General features: G+C 55.0%; 1 protein-coding gene across 6 annotated transcripts in view; it reads right to left on the reverse strand.

The window, feature by feature from the left end:
* PAX2 (paired box 2) overlaps positions 1-155 on the reverse strand; it is an 82,548-nt gene extending 82,393 nt beyond the window's left edge. For 4 of the 6 annotated variants that reach the window (XM_041415419.1, XM_041415417.1, XM_041415418.1 and 1 more), the window contains exon 1: positions 12-54. In XM_041415419.1, coding sequence (XP_041271353.1) covers positions 12-54 — 43 coding nt within the window. Of the gene's footprint in view, positions 1-11 lie in introns of all 6 variants that reach the window. The other 2 variants (XM_041415414.1, XM_041415415.1) reach the window with 1 other exon arrangement.
* Between the last annotated feature and the right edge of the window lie 18,490 nt (positions 156-18,645).

Here is an 18,645-nt window from a genome sequence, read left to right on the forward strand (position 1 = left end):
CCAGTACTCACGGTGCATTGCTGAGAAGGGGTCTGCTTTGCAGTGCATATCCATGGGGAGGCAAAGGAAGGGGAAGAAATCGGCTGAAGCCGCCGTGTCGCCTCTAAAACTCAACTTCAAGACTTAGGGGAGAAAAAATTGAAAAAAAAAACAAAACGGAAAACAAAACAAAACAAAAAAGCACACGAGGAGAGGAAAGGAGGGGAGCGGCGGGATGCGCTGGGCCCCCGGCCCGGCGGAGCGGGCAGCGAAGTACTTTCCGAGGGGCGGGAGGGCTGCGCCGGCCGTGGGGGAGTCAGCAGAGTCCGTGGGAGCGAGGGACTGGCGGCGCCGGGGGGCAGGTGGGTGTCATGGCTGGGAGGGCTCAGAGCATCCCCGGCGACGGGGAGGGGGTGCCGGAGCAAGGTGCGGCCGGCGGCCAGGCGGCAGAAGGCGCAGGAGGACGCGGCTCTCCCTCCTCCTCCTCCCGCGGTCCGGGGCTAGTTCATTTAAGTTCAAAGCAGAGTAGCAATCCCCGGGAAAGCGGCGAGCGGCGGGCGGGCGCGACCCCTCCTCTCGGCCGGGCGGCGGATCCGGCGCCCGGCGGACTTTCGCCCGAGGTGGGAAGTGCTTGCGAGAAGCCGGGGCCGGAGACTGGAGCCTCCGCTCCCGGTGTGTGTCTCTCTAAAAGCCGCAGCGCCCTCAGCCCCCCGCCCGCCTCCCCGGAGATGGATGACTTGTCAGACAAAGGCAATAGATTCCGACACTCTCTGATTCGCCAGCGCGCCGAGCCGAGCGCGGCCAGGAGAGGAGAGGGGAGAGGAGAGGAGAGAGAAGAGGGCCGGGCCGGCGGAGCTCGGCGCGGGGGGGGCCGTTGCCTGCGGGACCGGCGGCGGGGGAGCCCCGGCCGCGCGCCCGGAGCGCCCCGGGCCGTGCGTGTGCGGGGCGGCGGCGCCCCTGCCCGGCCCGCGGGAACGGACGTGAGCCCCGCTTTGTTGTCACGGCTCAGGATCCTTAACTCGCTTATTTAACACAAGCACACACGCCTTGCTAGTTTCACCTCCCTTCTCACGCTCCGCTTTTTTAACCGGAGACTTTACTCGGTGTAAAGCGGGACAGGAGGGGGATTCGATACACATCAAGGCTTCCGTGGTGTGCGGCTTAGTGTGGGAGAAAAAAAGAAAGGAGGTGAGGGGGAGAGAAGAAGGAAAAGAAAAAGGAGAGAGACAGAAAGAGAGGAATGTATTAAAAGGAGAGGAAAGAAATATAAATAGAAGCCAGACAGAGAGAAAGAAAGAACGAGACATAGAAAGAGCAAGCAAGCTTCTTGCACCTCTTAAAAACCAAGAGATTAGGCCCGTTTCGGTCATTGCAAAGTTTTCCCTCACATGCATTTGGGGAAATAACAGCAAGTCCAGCCTCACACTTTCCACATCTCTGCTGCTTCTCTCACTCTCTCTTCTCTCTCTCTCTCTCTCTCTCTCTCTCTCTTTTTTTTTTTTTTTTTTTTTTTTTTTTTTTGGTGTTAGAGTGGGATTTTAAAATTATTTTACAAATAAGTCTGCTGCTAAAACAGACATGGCTTTGACCTAGCAAAGAAATATAGAGCAAGTAAGAAACACCTTCATAGGGTAATAACCAGGGGCAGAAAGGCAAGACAGAAATTGCTGTCAGCTCAATTTTGATTTTCAAACTTGAGAGTTTACCATCACCTGAAATATACTTCCTTCTCTTTTCTTCCTTCATTCTTCCTATCCCTCTGCTTATCTGTCACAAAACAGCCCCCCCCCCCCCGTTTTTTTCCCTAACCGCTTTAAGTAAAGAATGTCAGAGAGATCTTTATGAAATATTTTCCACCGTCTCATAAATCATTTTGGCACTTCAGCTGATGTTTTATCTTTCTCTCTCCTCTCTCTCTTTCCCTTGTGTGCAAAAGAAGGGATGATTTGGAAAAGAAAATTTTTTTGTTACACCACGGGGATTACATAGAAGTGAGTCCTCTGTGACTGCGGGGCTGCGCTGCGGACAGGCGCGGCGGGCACGGCTGAGGCGGCCCTGCCGCCCCTGCCAGCAGCTCCTGCGCGGGGTGAATTTCCCACGGGACTGGGGGCTCCGCGCTGCCCGCTCAGGATCTGCGCTGCCGCCCGCCTGGCGAAGGCAAAGGCTCGGCTCCGTCTCTCCGGGGGAACTCCCTCCGCACGCCAAACCGAGGGCGGCCGCTGCTTCCCGCGGGCTGCCCCGCTGCCGGGCCAGGGCGCCCTGCTCACCGGGGACGCGCCGTGGCTCTGACCCGCCGGCCGCAGCTCGCCCACCCGCCAGGTCCCCATCGGCGTTCCTGCCGCGGGCCCGGGCCCGGCCGCCGCGGGACCGCCCCGCGCAGCGGCTGAGGGGCGGCCGGGCTCAGGGGCCCGGCCCGGCACGGCACGGCACGGCACGGCACGGCACGGCACGGCACGGCCCGTTCGCGTCTGTCGGTGGGACAACTGTAGCTGTCGAATTCCCCGGGCAGCAGAGTCCCCTGTTCACGGCGGAGCCGGGAGCCCGCTTGTCGCCGCTGCCGGGAACCCCTCTCGCCACTCGGCGCCTCCCGCCCTGCCCGTGGCTGGAAACGGCCCTGTTACAACTCTCCGTCACCGACCGGTCTCGGTCGCTTCTCGTCTTCCAGCAGTCCCCCCCGGCCTTGCTCCCTTCCGCCCCAGGCAGCCCCGATTGCCCCGCGCTCTTGGGGCCGTGCTCAGGCACACAGTCGAGCACGGGAGGTGCGGCAGGAGCCCCGGCAACGCCGGGTGGAAGGGAGGGAGCTCCCTGCGCCTGCACTAACACTTGGTGAGTTCCTGGACCCTCTCTCAGAGATGCTCTGAGCCTTTGTAACTGACCATTGTACGGTCAGGAGATAACAGCTTGGTGGTGGTCTGGGGCAGCCGGCAAATCCCAAACTTCTTCCCGATAATGTATTTTGCCTTAATTTCTTCACTATTTTGCCATATCACTGAGAAGAAAGACAGGGATAGCAGGCTCGAGAAATACAAAAAATGAGCACTCTGCGACACGAAGCCTCAATCCTACGCACGGAGGTAACCCGAGTAAACCGGGGAGCCCTGAGCCTGGTAGAACAAGACAACTTTCTGAGGAGAGGGAAGGGAAGGGAGGGGAAGGGAAGGGAAAGCTCTCTGCTTGCTCTCCCCTTCCCCCACCACACATACCACAATATCACCTGGTGCCCCTTCCCACACTAGTCTTCCTGGAAGTATTGCTTTGTCAACATTTAAATCCACTGAACAATTTCTGCCAACCGAAATTAAAAATACCGGGCTGTCTGCGCGCCCCCGGGCACTGCCGTGAGCCCTGAGGGACCGGGTGAGGCCGAGACCACGGGCCTCTTTCCATAGCTTCCCATCTATTCCACTTCACGAGCCCTGTATGCTTATTTCCCTGTCCCACTTTAGATAAATCTTTTCTCTTTTTTAAATCGCTTTGCTTTGCTTTTCCTTTTTTCCCTCCTGCTTTTATTTCTTTTTCTCAAAGAGAATATGAGGATCTCCCCCTTCTTCTCTAACCCAGCCTTCCCCCCCCCCGCCCCCCGCCTTCCCCCAAGCTAGAAACATTTACACTTCAAAAGAGACGGCCGCCTCTCTGCGGAAATTTCAAGAAAAATAAACTTTTGGGAGAGTTGCAATGATAGCCATCTTTCGATCTGCTTCATTAGCCGGATTTCTCCATCTGATCAAGTCGAAATCTTCTCCATTGATCCTGTTTCCCACCCTTGGTTCCAATACACATAATCTCGAGGGTCCTGTCAGCTTCCCTTCGAAGTCATTTGAGTTCTCCCGAGCCGCCTTGGCTTCCCTAGTTTGCCGCCTCGCCTTGTCCCTGGGAGCCAGGTTCTACAGACACTGCTCTCGGAAACTGCTCCCCCTGGTCCTCTCTCCGCTCGGAAGGGCGCTGTGCCCGGGAACAATAGGGGTCGGGAGAGGAGGAGCCCCTCGGAGGGCTCAGGCCTGGAGCAAACGCTTGTGCCTGCGATCACAGTTGGCTCCAGAGCCAGGACTTGTGCCCACGTTGGTTCTCTGTTTTCTACGATTTGTCTGTAGCCAATTATGCTGGAAAAACAGCTAAACGCGACCTATGGCCACAGGATGCAGGACGGTGTGCTGCAGAGGTAGAAGTTTTGGATTTGTACACCATGGAGGTGCCACTAAGTTCTTGGCTCCACACCCTGTCTGCCTTCTTCCTCTTGTCAAGTGTGCAAACGCTTACAGCCTAAATGTTGGTACTTTGGAGGTGATTTAGCTCAACCCTTAATATTCTCAGCACCATATTTAAGAATTCACAGAATAAATCTACGCTGACCATCTAGGTGTATTTTTTCTGACGCATAGTTTCTGCGTCAACTAACTTAACTTTCAGCCTGAGAAAGTTGGTGGCGAAATCCCTGTCTGAGAAAAGATAGAGGAAAAAAATTATAACACATCCCCCCCGCCCAAAGATGTGAGCATTTAAGGGAAGGAGTGGGCATGTGTGTGTCAGAGGGATCTTCAGGGGGGGGACGCTTTGATAAAACATTCCTGGACGACTTTTTGGGTGCTTTGTCTCAGGAGAGGATGATTTCTGGCCTGAGATTTCTCACTGCCTCTCGCCAACGAGCGCCCAGATGGAAGGGGTATCCACATCTTCGCTGTGTGGGAGCTGTGGCCTGATCACACCGGAGGGGAGCGGCTGATGGGGAAGGGCAGAGGTGCCGAGCAGTAGCGTGGAGACATAGAAACAGAACCGAAGCTGCGGGAGATTTCCGAAGGGTGCGTAGGGCCGGGCAGGGCCGAGCAGGGCAGGGGGAAGCAGCCAGCATCCAGCTGCTCCTCCCCGTGCCCCCCAGCCGCTCTGCCCAGAAGAACCGAGATTGCTCTTGGTGGTCGAGTTTAACAAACAAACATAAAGTTAGGTTTTAAACGAACAATTAATAAGAAAGAGGGCGCGTAAAGAATAAAAGGCCCCCATCCTTCCCCTCCCCCTGTGTCTCCGAGCCCCTCTTCCCCTCTCCCTCTTTCTCCCCCTCTAAGCACCTCTGGTCACGTTGGAGGATGAGTTTTTGGAGAGCTTCTGGTACAATATGGAGCACCACGGGCTGCAATTTCACACTCCACAGCACATTTCCCCTAAAGCTACTTTCTTTTTTTTCCCATCTAAGACCCCCTCATGTCTCCCCCTCTCTCTTTCTCTAGCTCTTTTGTGAGCCATGGGTGGGTTGCATGTCTGGGGGACGCCGGGGCCGCGAGGAGGCCGGCGGCCGGGCCCTGCCAGCGGGGCGGGTGCGTGTGTGTACCGGGGGGGCTGCGCTCCCCCCTCGCCCTGCCTGCTGCTGGCTTTTCCCTTCTCTGCATTTGTTTGCCCTGAATGGTAATAGCCCACGTGTGCTGCTCTTTATTCAGTCACCGACACTTTAACCTCTCCTCTTTACAAGAGAGCGTTTGCCACAAAAACGAGACAAGCCGAAGACCTTTTGCAGCCTCATTGAGGGAAAAAAAAAGGGGGGGGGGGGGGGGGGGGGGAAGAGCCAACAATGTGAAGAGACACTTCTGCAACAAAGCCGCCTCTCAGCGCACCGGGACGGCCGGAGCTGGGGCGAGTCTCCAAGCCTCCCGAGCCATAGACACATGGAGACAGGGGCGGCCTCAGCACAGCCCGCCCCAGCCTGTCCCTTCCCACCCTAAGCGGGCAGGCAGGGAGCGGGCACCCGGCTCCCAGCACCGAGCTGGGGTCTCGGTCCATCCCTGCCCCCGAACATCGCGCCCAGTGCGGGCTGGGGGAGCCCCCGCTGCAAGTGGGGTTCCCAGACCTGTTTCCCGTCGAGGCGGCCTCCACGGGCCGGCTTCGCCCGCTCGGTGCAAAACTCCTGCCACCGATCTCTCCGTTTGTCTGTCCTGCAATCCCAGAGCCCCTCTGGTCGTCCGCCTGCTCATTTCTTTGCCCCGGAGCGGCGGAGCGGGGGTGAGGACAGAGGGTTTCGTGTTGCTCTTCTGACCCAAAAACGAACTGGCCCAGATGTGAACCCTGCTTCTTTCGTGATAGGAGACTGACCTACTGGCAAGGCCCAGCTGTCTCTTGCTTTTGCCCTGGGCTGCCTCTGGGGTAGATGCGTGGGAGCCCCCTCTACTGCCTCCTCATCTCGAGGGTGGAGATGTCTCTTTTTTTTTCTTTTTTTTTTTTTTTTTTTTTGTCCTGTAATTTCTCCATAAAACTCTCGATGAGTGAATTAGACGCTTATTAAAGTCTCCTTTTAATCATTTGTAGTGGGAGATCCTCCCTCCCTCCCTCTATCTGCCCGTCCAAGGTTAGTTTGCCTCAGGGCGATTTGCAAATGTTAGGATTTACAGTTATCACACGCAAAAACATTTATATAACCCCTAACTATAATACACCCATAAAAATGGGGAGGCAGAGAAAACTGCTGCGGATCAGCGAAAAACCCTATGGCTTGCCCATTAAAGTCCCCGGAAAGGGTAATTCCAGCAGTCAAAGGGGCCAAAGTGTGGTAATGACTGCCTGGGATTCACATCTCCAAAAATGATCTCACAGAAAGACCCGCCGGGGAGAGGGGCGACTGCTTCGCTCCACTCCCTCCGCAGGGCCGGCGGGGGAAGTTGGAAGCAGACTTCTTCACACATGCACTGGAAAGTGATAGATATGCCTCGAACACAAATAATTCTCCCCTCTCCTCTCTCCTCTCTCCTCTCCTCCTTCCTGCCAAGCTGAGCCCGAACAATTTCTGTACACACACAAATCCGCCTCCCCAGAGAAAGTTGCCGCGGTTGCGTTTCTGGCAGTGGTTCCCAAGCCCTGTTGTAAGCCTTGCTTCTGCCCCCGCTTCCCTCTGCCGCGGACGGCTCTCCGGTCTGCTGGGATGCGCCGGGAGCTGGGTCGGGGAAGGCAGGCTCGTTTCCACCGCTAAACAAAGGCTGGAAACGCACCAACAAAGGACCTGGCGCGGCCCCTCCGCCCCGTGCGAGAGCCGCAGGTGAGGGCTGGGGCTTGCCCGGCCGGGCGCGGGGGTCCTGCTTGCGGAGCAGTGCTTGAATCGGCGGCGGGGGGGAAGACGGGAGTCTTCAGGGCGTCAGGAGAAACTGGTCGTAAGTTGGTGGGGAAACTTTCTTCCCCCTTCCCCTCTTTGTGGGAAAACCGGGCAAACGGGCGAATTTAGCTCTCTCTCCTCCTGTGCCACTGGCAAAGATGGGCTCGCTCCTTCCCTTCCCCTGGAGCCGCCAAAGCTCAAGTTAGGCGCCTAATTAAAAAAGTGGCAGGAAGACTCATGCCTCTTTAACATCAGCTGCTAATGGCCTCGGAGTTTACTGCCTCTGAGGAGGAAGACACAGAAGGAGAGGCAGAGGGATGAAGTGTGCGGGGAAACGGAGGGGCTGAAAGAAGTGGAGGTGTCTCTCAGCGTAGTGGAGGAAGAGAAAGAGACTGAAGGAAGGGTGGGGGAAATAGAGAATTCTAACTTATAAAAAGGAGCTGGAAGGTGGAGGGGGCGGGGAAGGACTGAACTGTGAGCCGGCACCAAATCCCTCCAGTTTCCCTGGCTGCCTCATCTGGGCAGCTCGTGCGGGATGAGGAGTCAGGGAGCAACTCTGCGGGCGCGGGAGAGTGGAACGCAGAGAGGAGAGAGGACGAGCGGATCCGGGATGGAGGGACGGACAGAGGGAGGGAGGTTTTCCGAGCGCGGAGCGTTGTTCCCGGGTGCCTGCCTTTCCTTCTCCTCACTCGGACCCTGGTACTTTCCTCCTTCCTCTCCTCTCTGAGGTTTGCAAACCAAACGTCACCAATCAATACGAGCCTGGGCTCTGTGGGTGCGTGTGCGCGTGTGTGTGCGTGTGTGAGCGTGGTTGTTGATCCTGACCTGCTGGACTTCAAAAATCTGCCTCTTCTGACTCCCTCCTAGCCTGTAAGTTCAGAATTACAACGTTCTACATCTATGCAAACTTTTATTTGTGGGAGAATTATTTTCTCTAGGAAAAAGAGAAATTGTCACCATGTGAACGGCTGGTTTCTGACACATGGGGTTTTACCCCTTCCCCAGCGTGGGGAAAAATATCTCCCGTGGATGTCTTTAAACTGTGCACAATCCATAACTTTGGCAATGTATATGTAGTGTTATTTCTGCAAGGCAGTTTTCCAGGGTTAGGGGAGGTGGTTGCATTCTGCTAAATGGATCCTTTGTGGTGAGTGCAGATTTATGCCCAGTTTTGATTTATAATTAAATTAGCTTCTAATTTGCAATATGTGCGTCTGTGTTTAAAATGTATCTAATCTGTGAAATTGAGGACTGGGGCACTTTAAATGAAAATCTACCTTTCGCCTCAAGGGTTTCTTTATGAAGGGATAGCCGGGAGGGCAGCGTGCAGCAGGAAAGTGAGGCTGTAATTTCCATTAGGAGATGTCAATCAATCTTTCTTTTCAATACATCAATTAATAAATCCGATTGGTGCTGCGGGCTGCTCCCCCGCTCCCCGCCCCACCGTCCCCGAGGCACTCTTTTTTGGCCGGATGGGGAAGTGTGAGGGGAAGGCAAACTTTGGCAGGGAAGTCCCCGCAGGCAGAGCCCGACCCGACCCGCCCTCCCCCCTCCCCTTCTCCCCCGCTCCGGCCCTGCGCGGGGCTCCGGGACCGGCTCCAGCCTCGGCGCGGCGCTGGGGGCTGCAGGCGAAGCCGGCGGGACTCCCTCCGTCGGCTCTCGGGGTTTGGCAGAACTAAATTGACACAACTTGGTGAGATACGGTCAATTTTTTCCGCCCCGATAGTGGGGGTGTGCACACGCGGTTAGATCTGGGCCCGGGACCCCCCGTCTTAGTTGATTTATATTTAGGCTTCACTTATTTAAGCGACCCTCCCCCACCGTCCCACCCCACGCAGCTCTAACCCAGGCGATAGTATCATCGGTTTCATTGGTTATTTTTCAATGGAACCGCAGTCCCTAGCTTTAATTTTTCACAATTAAAAAGCGGCCGGGATGGCGGGGAACTCCTCCAACCTGACAGCTCGCCCTAGCTCTCCCTGCTGTTAGCGTATGCTCCACACCTACAAATAACCGCGGAAATGGGGGAAAGAGGGTATTTATTACTATATATATATATTTTTTTTTTTAACGGGCAAATGCAGTGATGTCTCTAATTTACCAATTACACCGATTCTCCTTTATTTTCAAGTGGCGCTGGTCGTTCAGCAGAATGTCACCGTGGTGGGCAGGCGGGTAGAAGCCCGAGGACAGCCCGGCGCAGGAATGCCCAGTGCCCACTTGGGGAAAGTTGGCCTGGCAGGGACAGGGCAGGTGTGGGGAAGGGGGACAGCGCCAGGACAGGGCGGCACCGAGGGCCTCCCGTTGGGTCTCTGCTCTTAGAGCTTCGCAGTCAGGAAAACCGGACAAACAAAACTAATTCAATGTGTCACCTCTCCCTGACAGAACACACGCAGGATTTTGTAAAAATCCGGCTACAGAAAGGGCTGACTTTTCTGAACCCACGACCAATGTAAATAAGATGCTTAGAAGGAGGAGAACATCCTCAAACTACTCCGTTGTCATCGTCATCATCATGATGTCCGTTTGATTTAAAAACAGCACGACAGGGAGCACGCTCTCACTGAACGCTGTCTCCTCAGCTTTCTTTTTTTCCTCCCAGTCACACGGCTTTGTACCCTCAGATTTGCGGGCTACTGCTGCCGGTTTTAGTTGCTCGACACAAGCAGCGAGAGTGGGAACTGTGGGTGAACAGAGGGCTGCGAGAGGGAACACGGGGGCTACGGGGCTCAACTTCGGGAAGGAATGAAGTAAAAAGAAGAGAGAGAGAATGAGAGAGTCTCCCAGGCAGCTCGATCCCATTAGCTCCGTCCTTGGGTTGCATATTTATACGGTCTAGGAGGTGAACAGATGGACTATCAATTTAATTCCATCTTCAACACCATCAGAGATTGATTTTCTACTCGCTTTTAATTTTGCCATAATTAATTAGATCATTACAACTGTTTTCTATTGATCTCCCTATTTAAACCTCAGATGCAAAGGGACTTCGGCAGATCCTTTAAAAACACAGAAGGGAAAAGGAGCAGAGGGGTTTGCAAACTTTCTGAAGGTTTTTTTCCAGTTTTGACTTAGAAGATTTTTGGTACAGAATAGCAAAAAAGCTGCCTCTATGGCCTTTTCTTTTAGGAGGCCCTTTTCGTTCCCTTTGTAATTTTCTTTCATGTTTGGTGAATCTTTGTCATATTTATATTTAGTATACAGCATATATAAGAGATTTAATTGGTTCGATTAGGAAAACATAAGCTTGCACATGTATGTGCATATATATATATTCACATACAACGTGCTTAAAATTGAGATTTACAGAGGTAGTGCACACACATTTATATATGGGGAAACTATCGATTGAAGAGATGTGGTTTTCTGAAGGGCGAATATTTTTATTTGCCTCTCGTACGTGTCTCTCTGTTTGTGCACTTGAATCCCTCTCTAGGTGGGGGATATTTCACCCTGCGACTCCATCAGAAATGACAAAAGAAAACCAGCGCTGTTAGCTCCGGTTCCCAGCGCTCGCCGCAGCCTTTCTTTTCCAAGCCTCCCCTGCAGCAAACGACTGGCAGCCGGGGCAACAGCTCGGCTCTGTGCTGACAGTCGGTGAGATTTGTATTTTAAACCTCTATGTCCTCCCCCCCCCCCCCCCAAAAAAAAATCCCTTAATTAAAAGCTCTGTTTATATACTTAATTTGAGGGAACCAAACCGCGTAATTGTGCTTTTACCGCGAGCGGCAGCGCCGAGGAAAACCTCTCCGGCGGGGTTTGTTTGAAGCTTTGTTTGCAAATCATAAAATTGCTGACTGGGAGACGGGGGCGATCCGGAGACGCGTCCGTCGGTGGAGCAGGTTTGGGGGGCTCAGAGGCAGCCCCCGCTCGGGGGCGAGGCAGTGCCGGCCCCCGCCCGCCTCAGCCGCGCTTCGCCCCCGCAGAGCCCCGGCGAGGCGCTGGGCTGCCCGAGGGGCCCGAGGCGGGGACAACGCAGATCCAGAGCCGGCACAGCGAGCAAAGTTTCCCGAGGTGGGGAGGGAGTCGGTGGAGGAAGAGTTTAAGCAATGCCCTGAACTTTCTGCGGGCGGGAGACACCTCCGGGATTGGGGCAAATGGACAAAGGCCGGTGGAGGGGGCTGGCTCGGCCGTCCGGGGCGCCTGCAGGGCGGCGAGGCAAATCGCCCGGGGCCGCTGGCGGTCGGAGCGGCTCGGGAGGGAAGGGACCGGGGCTCGGCCCGGCTCTCGCTCGCGTCTGGGTGCTCCGCTGCGGGTCCTTGCCAAGCTGCCCCGGTAAACACGGTGGGAGCCCAGCCTTTCAAGGAGCGCTGGAGCGGACACCCGTAAGGAAAAGGGGTGTTTTTCAGGTGAGATAGCAAGTGCTAGAGGGGGATCTGGCGAGGTGAGGAGGGTGTGCGTGGAGGAGAGCCGAAGCAGGCTGCCTCTTGCCAAAGGAGGGAGTTGGGGGTGACGGTCTCATCCCTCCCTGCTGAATATTCAGCGCCCCCCCTGCCTTACCTGCTCTCCCTGAGCTCTGAGCCATGGCTCCTCTGCCTAATGGCCCGTCTCCCCGGGACGGCTGCAAGCCAGTAGATCCGCCGCGGCCTTTTCTTCGCTTCTCTCCTCCCCGCTTGGGTGTCTTGCTTTCCCCCGCTGACTTTCGAGATCTAGGCGCAACCACCCAAAACTAAACGGTTTAGATAACAACACACACACACACCAGAGCACCACCACCACCACCCCCAAAAAAAAACCACCCCCCCCGCCAAAAAAAAAAAAAAAAAAAAAAAAAAAAAAAAAAAAGCCAGCCATAGAGAAAGAAACGCCGCTCTACTGAGCCGGGACAGGCTAAAAGGAGGGGAAAATAAATAACAATCAAAGCAAATGCAGCGCTGCTGCTTATAAAATTGGAGAGGGGCTCACCTGCTCCAGTCTACCAGGGCTGTGCAGCCAGGGAGGAAGGGGGCTGGGGGGGGGGTCCCGCGGGGATCCTGCGGGAGGGGGGACAACGCCTGGACTTTGAATCTGCTTCCCCTTGCCCCCCTCCTTCAAGCTGGCTACCTGTAGGGAAGTCTTGTTGCAACAGCAGATTAATTTGTTGTCTTATTACCATAAAAATGTGCTCGGAGAGGGGCTGGCAAGGGAGAGGGGGACGCGGGACAGAGGAGGAACTTCCTCCAAGTTGAAAAGGGAGGCGGTGGGCTCAGGCTGAGGGGGGGTAGCGCGTTGGGGACGGGCGGGGAATTGGTCTGGATGGTGGCGCAGCCCACCCGGGAGCTGGTAGCTCTCAGCTCGGGGTCCGGGCACACTCCAGTTGGGGTGGCGGGAGACGGGAATTTCGCCGTTTAGTTTGGAGGCGACAGAAGGCAATCCTGTGAAGTCCACCTCTGTAGAGCGCCTAGCTTTTTCCTCAGAGAGATTATTTATCCGTCGGTCCGTCCATCCATCCATCCATCCATCCATCCATCCATCCATCCATCCATCCATTTATCCGTCCACTCGTCTCTTGTCTTGCTTTTACGACCACGTTTTGGTAAAGGCTTTGCGACTGAAAATAAATAAATAATAAATAGAACAAAGCTCTAAAGAAAAGAAGAAAAATTCCCAGTGCTAAAGACATCACTGAACGAATATTTTTCTTTCTCTCTTTCTACTCCCCCCCTTCTATCTCCCCATTGATTGAAAGTCTCTCTCAGCTCCAACAAGGAGTCCCAGGAAAAATGAACCATTCTGCTATCGATTCTTCATTAAAATTACATTTCTGCATTTGCTAAATTGGTTTTAAAAAGCTTCCCCTGTTATTATTGTCTTGTCAGAGCCGGCGGTGCTGGGCAAACAGTATTTAAAAGCTTGGGACCTCTCCAAGAGAGGCTGTTGCGGGTTATGTGTGTGCATGTGTTTCTTTTTCTAAAGTGTTTAGGAAAATGTTAACAACGCGGACTGGCGAAAAGCACGCCCCAGACAAGTGGAGAATTGTAAAAATAAGGAAGGCGGAGGGAACGCTTTCCTTCATATCACTTAAAAACCATCGATTGCCTCTTCAAGCAAAGAAAAGAAAGTTTCATTTTAAATATTAAAATGGGGCACCAAAAGTCAATAATTTCAGCAACGAGTATTAGCCTCAGACGCCTTCTCCAGCCCGGTCTGCAGCAGCCGCTGGAGCTGTCTGGAGTGGTTCCTCACCTCCCTGCAGCCCGAGCCCAGCTCGCAGCCGCGCTGAAATGCTTCCTCGGTGAGATGTTTAAATAAGTCCAGCTAACCCTGACAGAGGCATCAGATTCCTCCGACCTTACCCCAACAAACCCCACGGAATCCCCGTCCTCCCTCCCCAGACTGGTGTGGGAGAAACCCAGAAGGGACTCTGGGAGATTTACTCTGAATTCTGCAAATCTCTCTCGAAAGAGCAGGGAAGCAGAAATGTCTTCCTGATGTGTTTATCCCCTAATCAGTTCATTAGTTATAAACAACATGACATTAGAAGTTAGGAGGCAGTTGATATTAATTTTTATTTAACTAGTTGATGTTTAATCCGTCACGCCAGACTGCTTAGAGAGAGCTGCCTGACACAAACCAGTTAGAACTTCATACACCGCGATGATCGGCCGGGCATTGGGACAAACAAACGGCGGCGGGGGGGCGAGGGACACGGAAACAGAAGGGAAGAGAGCAAGGGGGAGAGGGGCAAACACGTGAAAGAGGGGGAAAAGCAGCAAAAGAGACTGGAAAATTCCCCTTTCCCTATATGAAATGTTTGTGTGAATCAGCGGAGAAGGGAAAGGCGGGGTGGGACGGGGGGGGTGGGGGGCGAAGCATGAAAAATATCATCAGGAGGCTGAGCCGAGTGGGCCGAGAAGGGCAGGTGCCCATGCCATCCACCTCTGCGGGCCATGGGGCAGGGCGGCGGGCGGCCCGGGGGCTTGGGGCGGGCTGGGCGACAGGGCTGGGGCTGCCGGGGCTTCAGCCCCTGGGGGCGGCAGGGGCGCCGTCGGGCAGAGCGGGGGGCACCGCCAAGAGAGTCCTCTCTTAATTAAAAGGGGCACAGGTTAATTAGCACGAGGCTAGCCGAGGGAGAACAGCAACACATGGTGGGGCCGGGATAAACGGGAACCGGACTTTTCCCGGTTTCCCGGTGTGTAACAGTCCTTTTCGGTGTCAGACTGCAACCCTTAACCAAGGAGCGCAGGTGCTGCTACAGATAAAAGGAGTGAACGACTATGGGTACCTTAATGAACACATTACTCTTCCGACCTTAAAGCTGTGCCAAACTATAATCTAACGAGAGTCTAGAATTGCAGACTTCCCTGTTAAAATTTCTCGTTTCTCCCCTTGCAGCAAACTGGTGCCCCACGAATGGTTATAGTGTACCTGTTTGGCTCTACACCATCTCTATATACGTGAATCTCTTTTCTTTACCCTGCCGATACGCTGGACACCCACCCTCGCCTTTGCTCCAGAGGGCAGCGCCAAGCATTATCCCAACACCTTCCCCTTCTGTGGCGGGACCCCCGGCGTTTCTTCCCCCGCGTGAGTCCTGCTGTGCGCCTTCAGTGTGCCCTTTCGCTCAGCACTGTTCAGATGTATTAATGCGAGCTGTTATAACTATATCTGCATGTATTTCACAATTAAAACATTTCTTGGCCAACCAGGAAAACCCGAGGCAGCAGCTCGGAGCGTTGCTTGCCCTGGACGCCTGTTCCTCCTTGCGGCAGTAGCCGTGAGACTGTGACTACGGGCAAAGTGTTCTACGACACATATTTTAATATCAGTTTCCATATTAATCAATCACCTCAAACATCTATCTGCTGGATAAAGGAAATAGTTCGCATTCCGAAGAAAATTGCCTGCTTTCCTGCAGTTAATAGTTAACTCCGTAATAGAAAGTTCCCAGGGAAATGCAGAGGCAGAGGGAGCGCGGCTCTCCCTGCTCCCAGCCAGCACCGGCCGCCGCTTCCCCCCGGCCGCGGCCGCTCGTACCGCGGGAAAATCTCCCGGCTCCTCCGCTGCGGGCTCGGGCTCTGGCTGCCTGCACCTTTTAGCAAGGAAACCAGGACGGAGTGTTTTAAGGAATAAACTCCTTGAAGGGGCTGTGGTGTGCAAAAGGGAGGCTCACAGGCTCTTTCCCCATAGTCCGAGACAGAAAGTGGTGCAACAGGTAATAGGGCAGACACTAGCGACACGGGGAGCAGGGACGATTTCCAATGGCGGGGAAAATTCACATTGCTTGGCTGTTTGGCTTGAGAGCATTGTAAGGAAATGGGCGCCTTTCCCTTCGTTCAACGTCTCCTCTCCCTTTCTTTGAGGCAGGGTGTGCTTTGAAGGGTGGAGAGATATTAAAAAGACGACCTGTGGAGGAACGGGCACGGGAGACGCAGGGACAGAGGCGAGGCTGGACCCCGGCCGGGGTCTTCGGCACTCGGAGGCTCGTCCGGCCGGCAGCCGTGCACGGGCAGATCCAGCCTTTTCCCGAGAGTTTCGGGGTGACTTCAGAGGTGCGGGATGTCCGTGCCGCTGCCTCTCTGCCCCGCACTATTGCCTTAGTGTTGGGCTGACCACCTGGTGTTTTTTCATGGTGATGGCGGAACGGGGAGGACAAAGGGAGAGGTGAGAGGAGCAGGGCAAGGAGTGAGCTTCTCCCCTGTTCCGGGGCTGTCCGTAGAGGCTGTGAGATGAGCAGGAGTACTTTGAGCTACCAAAGTTGCAGGGATACTGCTGGCACGGAAAAAGGCTGCCTTTCCAGTGGCTGAGCTGGTGTCAGAGCAGCGGAGTGGGAAAGTGTTTGCGACAACTTTGGGGTGGGTGGGGTGAATGCCCGAGGGCGGTGGGTTAGGGTTGCCGTAGGATGGAACCCTCCCGGCCGCCCGGGACGCAGCCGCAGGGGCTATCGCTGCCTTTCGGGTCTCTCCGGCGGGGTGCCCGGGCGCCGGCGGGGGTGGGAGGTGTGCGGGAGGGATGGAGCCAGGGTTCGTCGGTGCAGGGGCCTCGGCGGGACGTGGCGCAGGGACAAATGGGCTGGGCGGGCGTGCCGGTGACGCCCCGGGGCACGAAACCAGGCCGGCTGCGGGAAGCCGAGTTCCCCGCCAAGATCAGGCCGGGAGCTGCGGCACCGGTTCGGGGGCAGCCGGGAGGAGGGTGGCGTTTCCTTGGCTGGGGCTCCCGACGCCCCAGCAGCAGGGCGGCCTCGGGCCGGTTCCCGGCAGGGCGGCCGGGCAGCGCGTCCCGCCAGAGGGGGCAGTGCAGCTCGGCGGCGCCGGGCACGGGCCCCGGCCGCGGCCCAGCCAGGGGGGCTGCCCCAGCCCCGCGCCGGGCAGTGTTAATCCCTCGCTGCCCTGCCGTGACGTTTACATTCAAAAGCGCTTCCCAGAATGTTTCTACGGCCCCGGCTGGTGGTCCCCGTTGGAGGGGGTGGCTGGCAAAACCCTGCGAAGTGTCTCGGGGTCGGGGCTACCGCACCCCCTGCGCGGGGCTGTGGGCAGATCTCCCGAGATCTGGGGAGACGTCGCTATGAATCTCTCTCTCCTTCTCCAGGTAGTTCAACATAAGTTTCTATCTCAAGGAAGGGGACCCGGCAGCCAGGCGGCCTGCGGGCGCCCTGTTCTTAGGGACAGCCTGGCTCCGCAGGGCCCGGGGAATCTGGACGGGCAGGGAATCTGGAGAGTCCCAGCGTGGATTAGGATAGGAATGAGGGAGGTGAACATGTAGGCGGGGGTCTTCCGCTCGCCGTTGCCAGAATTGGAGAAAAGGAAAGGAAAAATGGAAGATCACGTAAAAACCACGAGAGACTGCGGCAGCAGAGCATGCCCCGTGCCAATGTGCAAAAGAAGGTGAAAATAAAAGATGTATGGAACTAAGTGAGAAGATGGAAATCAGGATGAATGGGTAGACAGAGAGACCGACATTGATCTTTAACAATATTAGGGAAAAAGGTCTGAATAAATAAGGGAACGTTTAATTTGATGATGAAAGGAGGATGGGTGGATGGATGGATGGATGGATGGATGGATGGATGGATGGATAAATGAACAGAATGGGAGAAAAAATAGAAAATATGAGAAGAGGAAAACAACCCCCCACCTTTCTGGAGTTTGTGGAAGGAAAAAAGTGAGTGAGGGGGCAGAGGAAGAGAAAGGATAAGAGAAGAAAGGATAAAAGGAAAATAAGTAAAGAGTAAAGAGGTTTTTAAGAGCCGTCAAACACTTGGTAGACATGAGAATTAGAACAGAAAAGCTGAAACATTTATGGCAGCCTGTGCCGAGGTGATTTCCCCATTGGCATTTTATGGAGCTCCTAAATCTCAGCTTTACGCTGTTTTGAGCTGTAAGAATTATTTTCCGCCGCACTTTTCTTTTTTAGGTTCACTTCCAGTTTCCATTGCGAGTGCCCCGGAGCAGGTGGAGCAGCTGCCCCCAAACAAGCGCCTCCCGTCGGGCCGACGGGCAGCGGGCGCTGGCCCCTCCGCACCGTGGGGGACGCGGCAGCTCCCGGCTGTCCAGCCCTGGCCACCCTCGGTAGCCCAGGGGTCCCGGGGGTCCCAGCAGGAGCGGCTCGCAGCTGCCTCGGAGGCGCCGGTGTGGGCCGGTGCGCAGAAGCAACAGTTCCCCGGCACGTCGAGGGAAGGAAGAGCCTGTTTTTCCCCCGGGCACGGCTTTCTCCGGGATGGGGAAGGAGCCAGCGGCGGCACGGCTGGGCTGCCTTGCTCCGCGGCTCTTGCCGGGCGCGGGGGCGAGTGTCGGGGAAGGGCTACGGGAGCAACAAAAAAATAGACCTCAAGGCTCAAGAAGTGAGGAGGCAGTGGTTCTCCCTTCCCAGACAGCCTGTCCTTACACGCCGTCTCCACGTCGGTGGAAAACTCCAAACCTCCGTGGAAAACTCCAACACTCCAGGCATTAGTAATGATAAGAGGAACAATAATGACAACAATGATAATGTGTTTCCGTATATTAAAGCATAGAAAGTAAATATCCTCCTATATCCGCTGCCTCCCCGCTCCCCGGGTCTCTTGAACACGCTGAGTTTTCAGTATTTTTGATGCTGGAGTAGGTTTGAGAGAGGAACATTGAGTGGAAGAGTAAAATCCGGGGGAGACGTAACTCGTGTGCCTTTCACCTTTTCCCGGGAACACAACCATTGTCCTTGTGACAAGAATCTCTGTTATGGTCTGGGAGCTGTAGAGAAAAGGGAACTTTGCAGGTCTGTCTCCTAACTGTGCTGCAGGCAGCTCCCTCCGCCTGCCCCCCTTGCCCCGCAACTCCGGCAGCCCCCGGGCTCTCAACCAGTTGATATAAAAGTGTGTGTGAGTGGGATAAAAGTTCCAGCCTCTCATGAGGGGAGAAGGCTGCAGGGGCAGAAGCAAGTTAATTTCCAGCCGATTTCTCATTACTCTTCTTAACGCCTGTAAGGGAGAGAAAATTAGGCACACAGCACACGTTTTGGCCACTTCATAAAAAATGCAGATTTGAGAGATGATGTGAAATGTGCCCTCGAGTCAACGATTAAAGATAGCTGACTACATTTTTTTTTTTTCTATTTGGAGTTGAGATGAGAAATGCCCCTGAGCTCTGTAGGTCCAGGAAGGGTCCTTTAATAACTGATAAATTGGCCCAAGAACTCCCTCTTCCCCT

The sequence above is a fragment of the Onychostruthus taczanowskii genome, unplaced genomic scaffold (assembly GCF_017590055.1).
Source record: "Onychostruthus taczanowskii isolate IOZ18803 unplaced genomic scaffold, ASM1759005v1 scaffold5, whole genome shotgun sequence".
In the NCBI taxonomy this organism is placed as follows: domain Eukaryota; kingdom Metazoa; phylum Chordata; class Aves; order Passeriformes; family Passeridae; genus Onychostruthus; species Onychostruthus taczanowskii.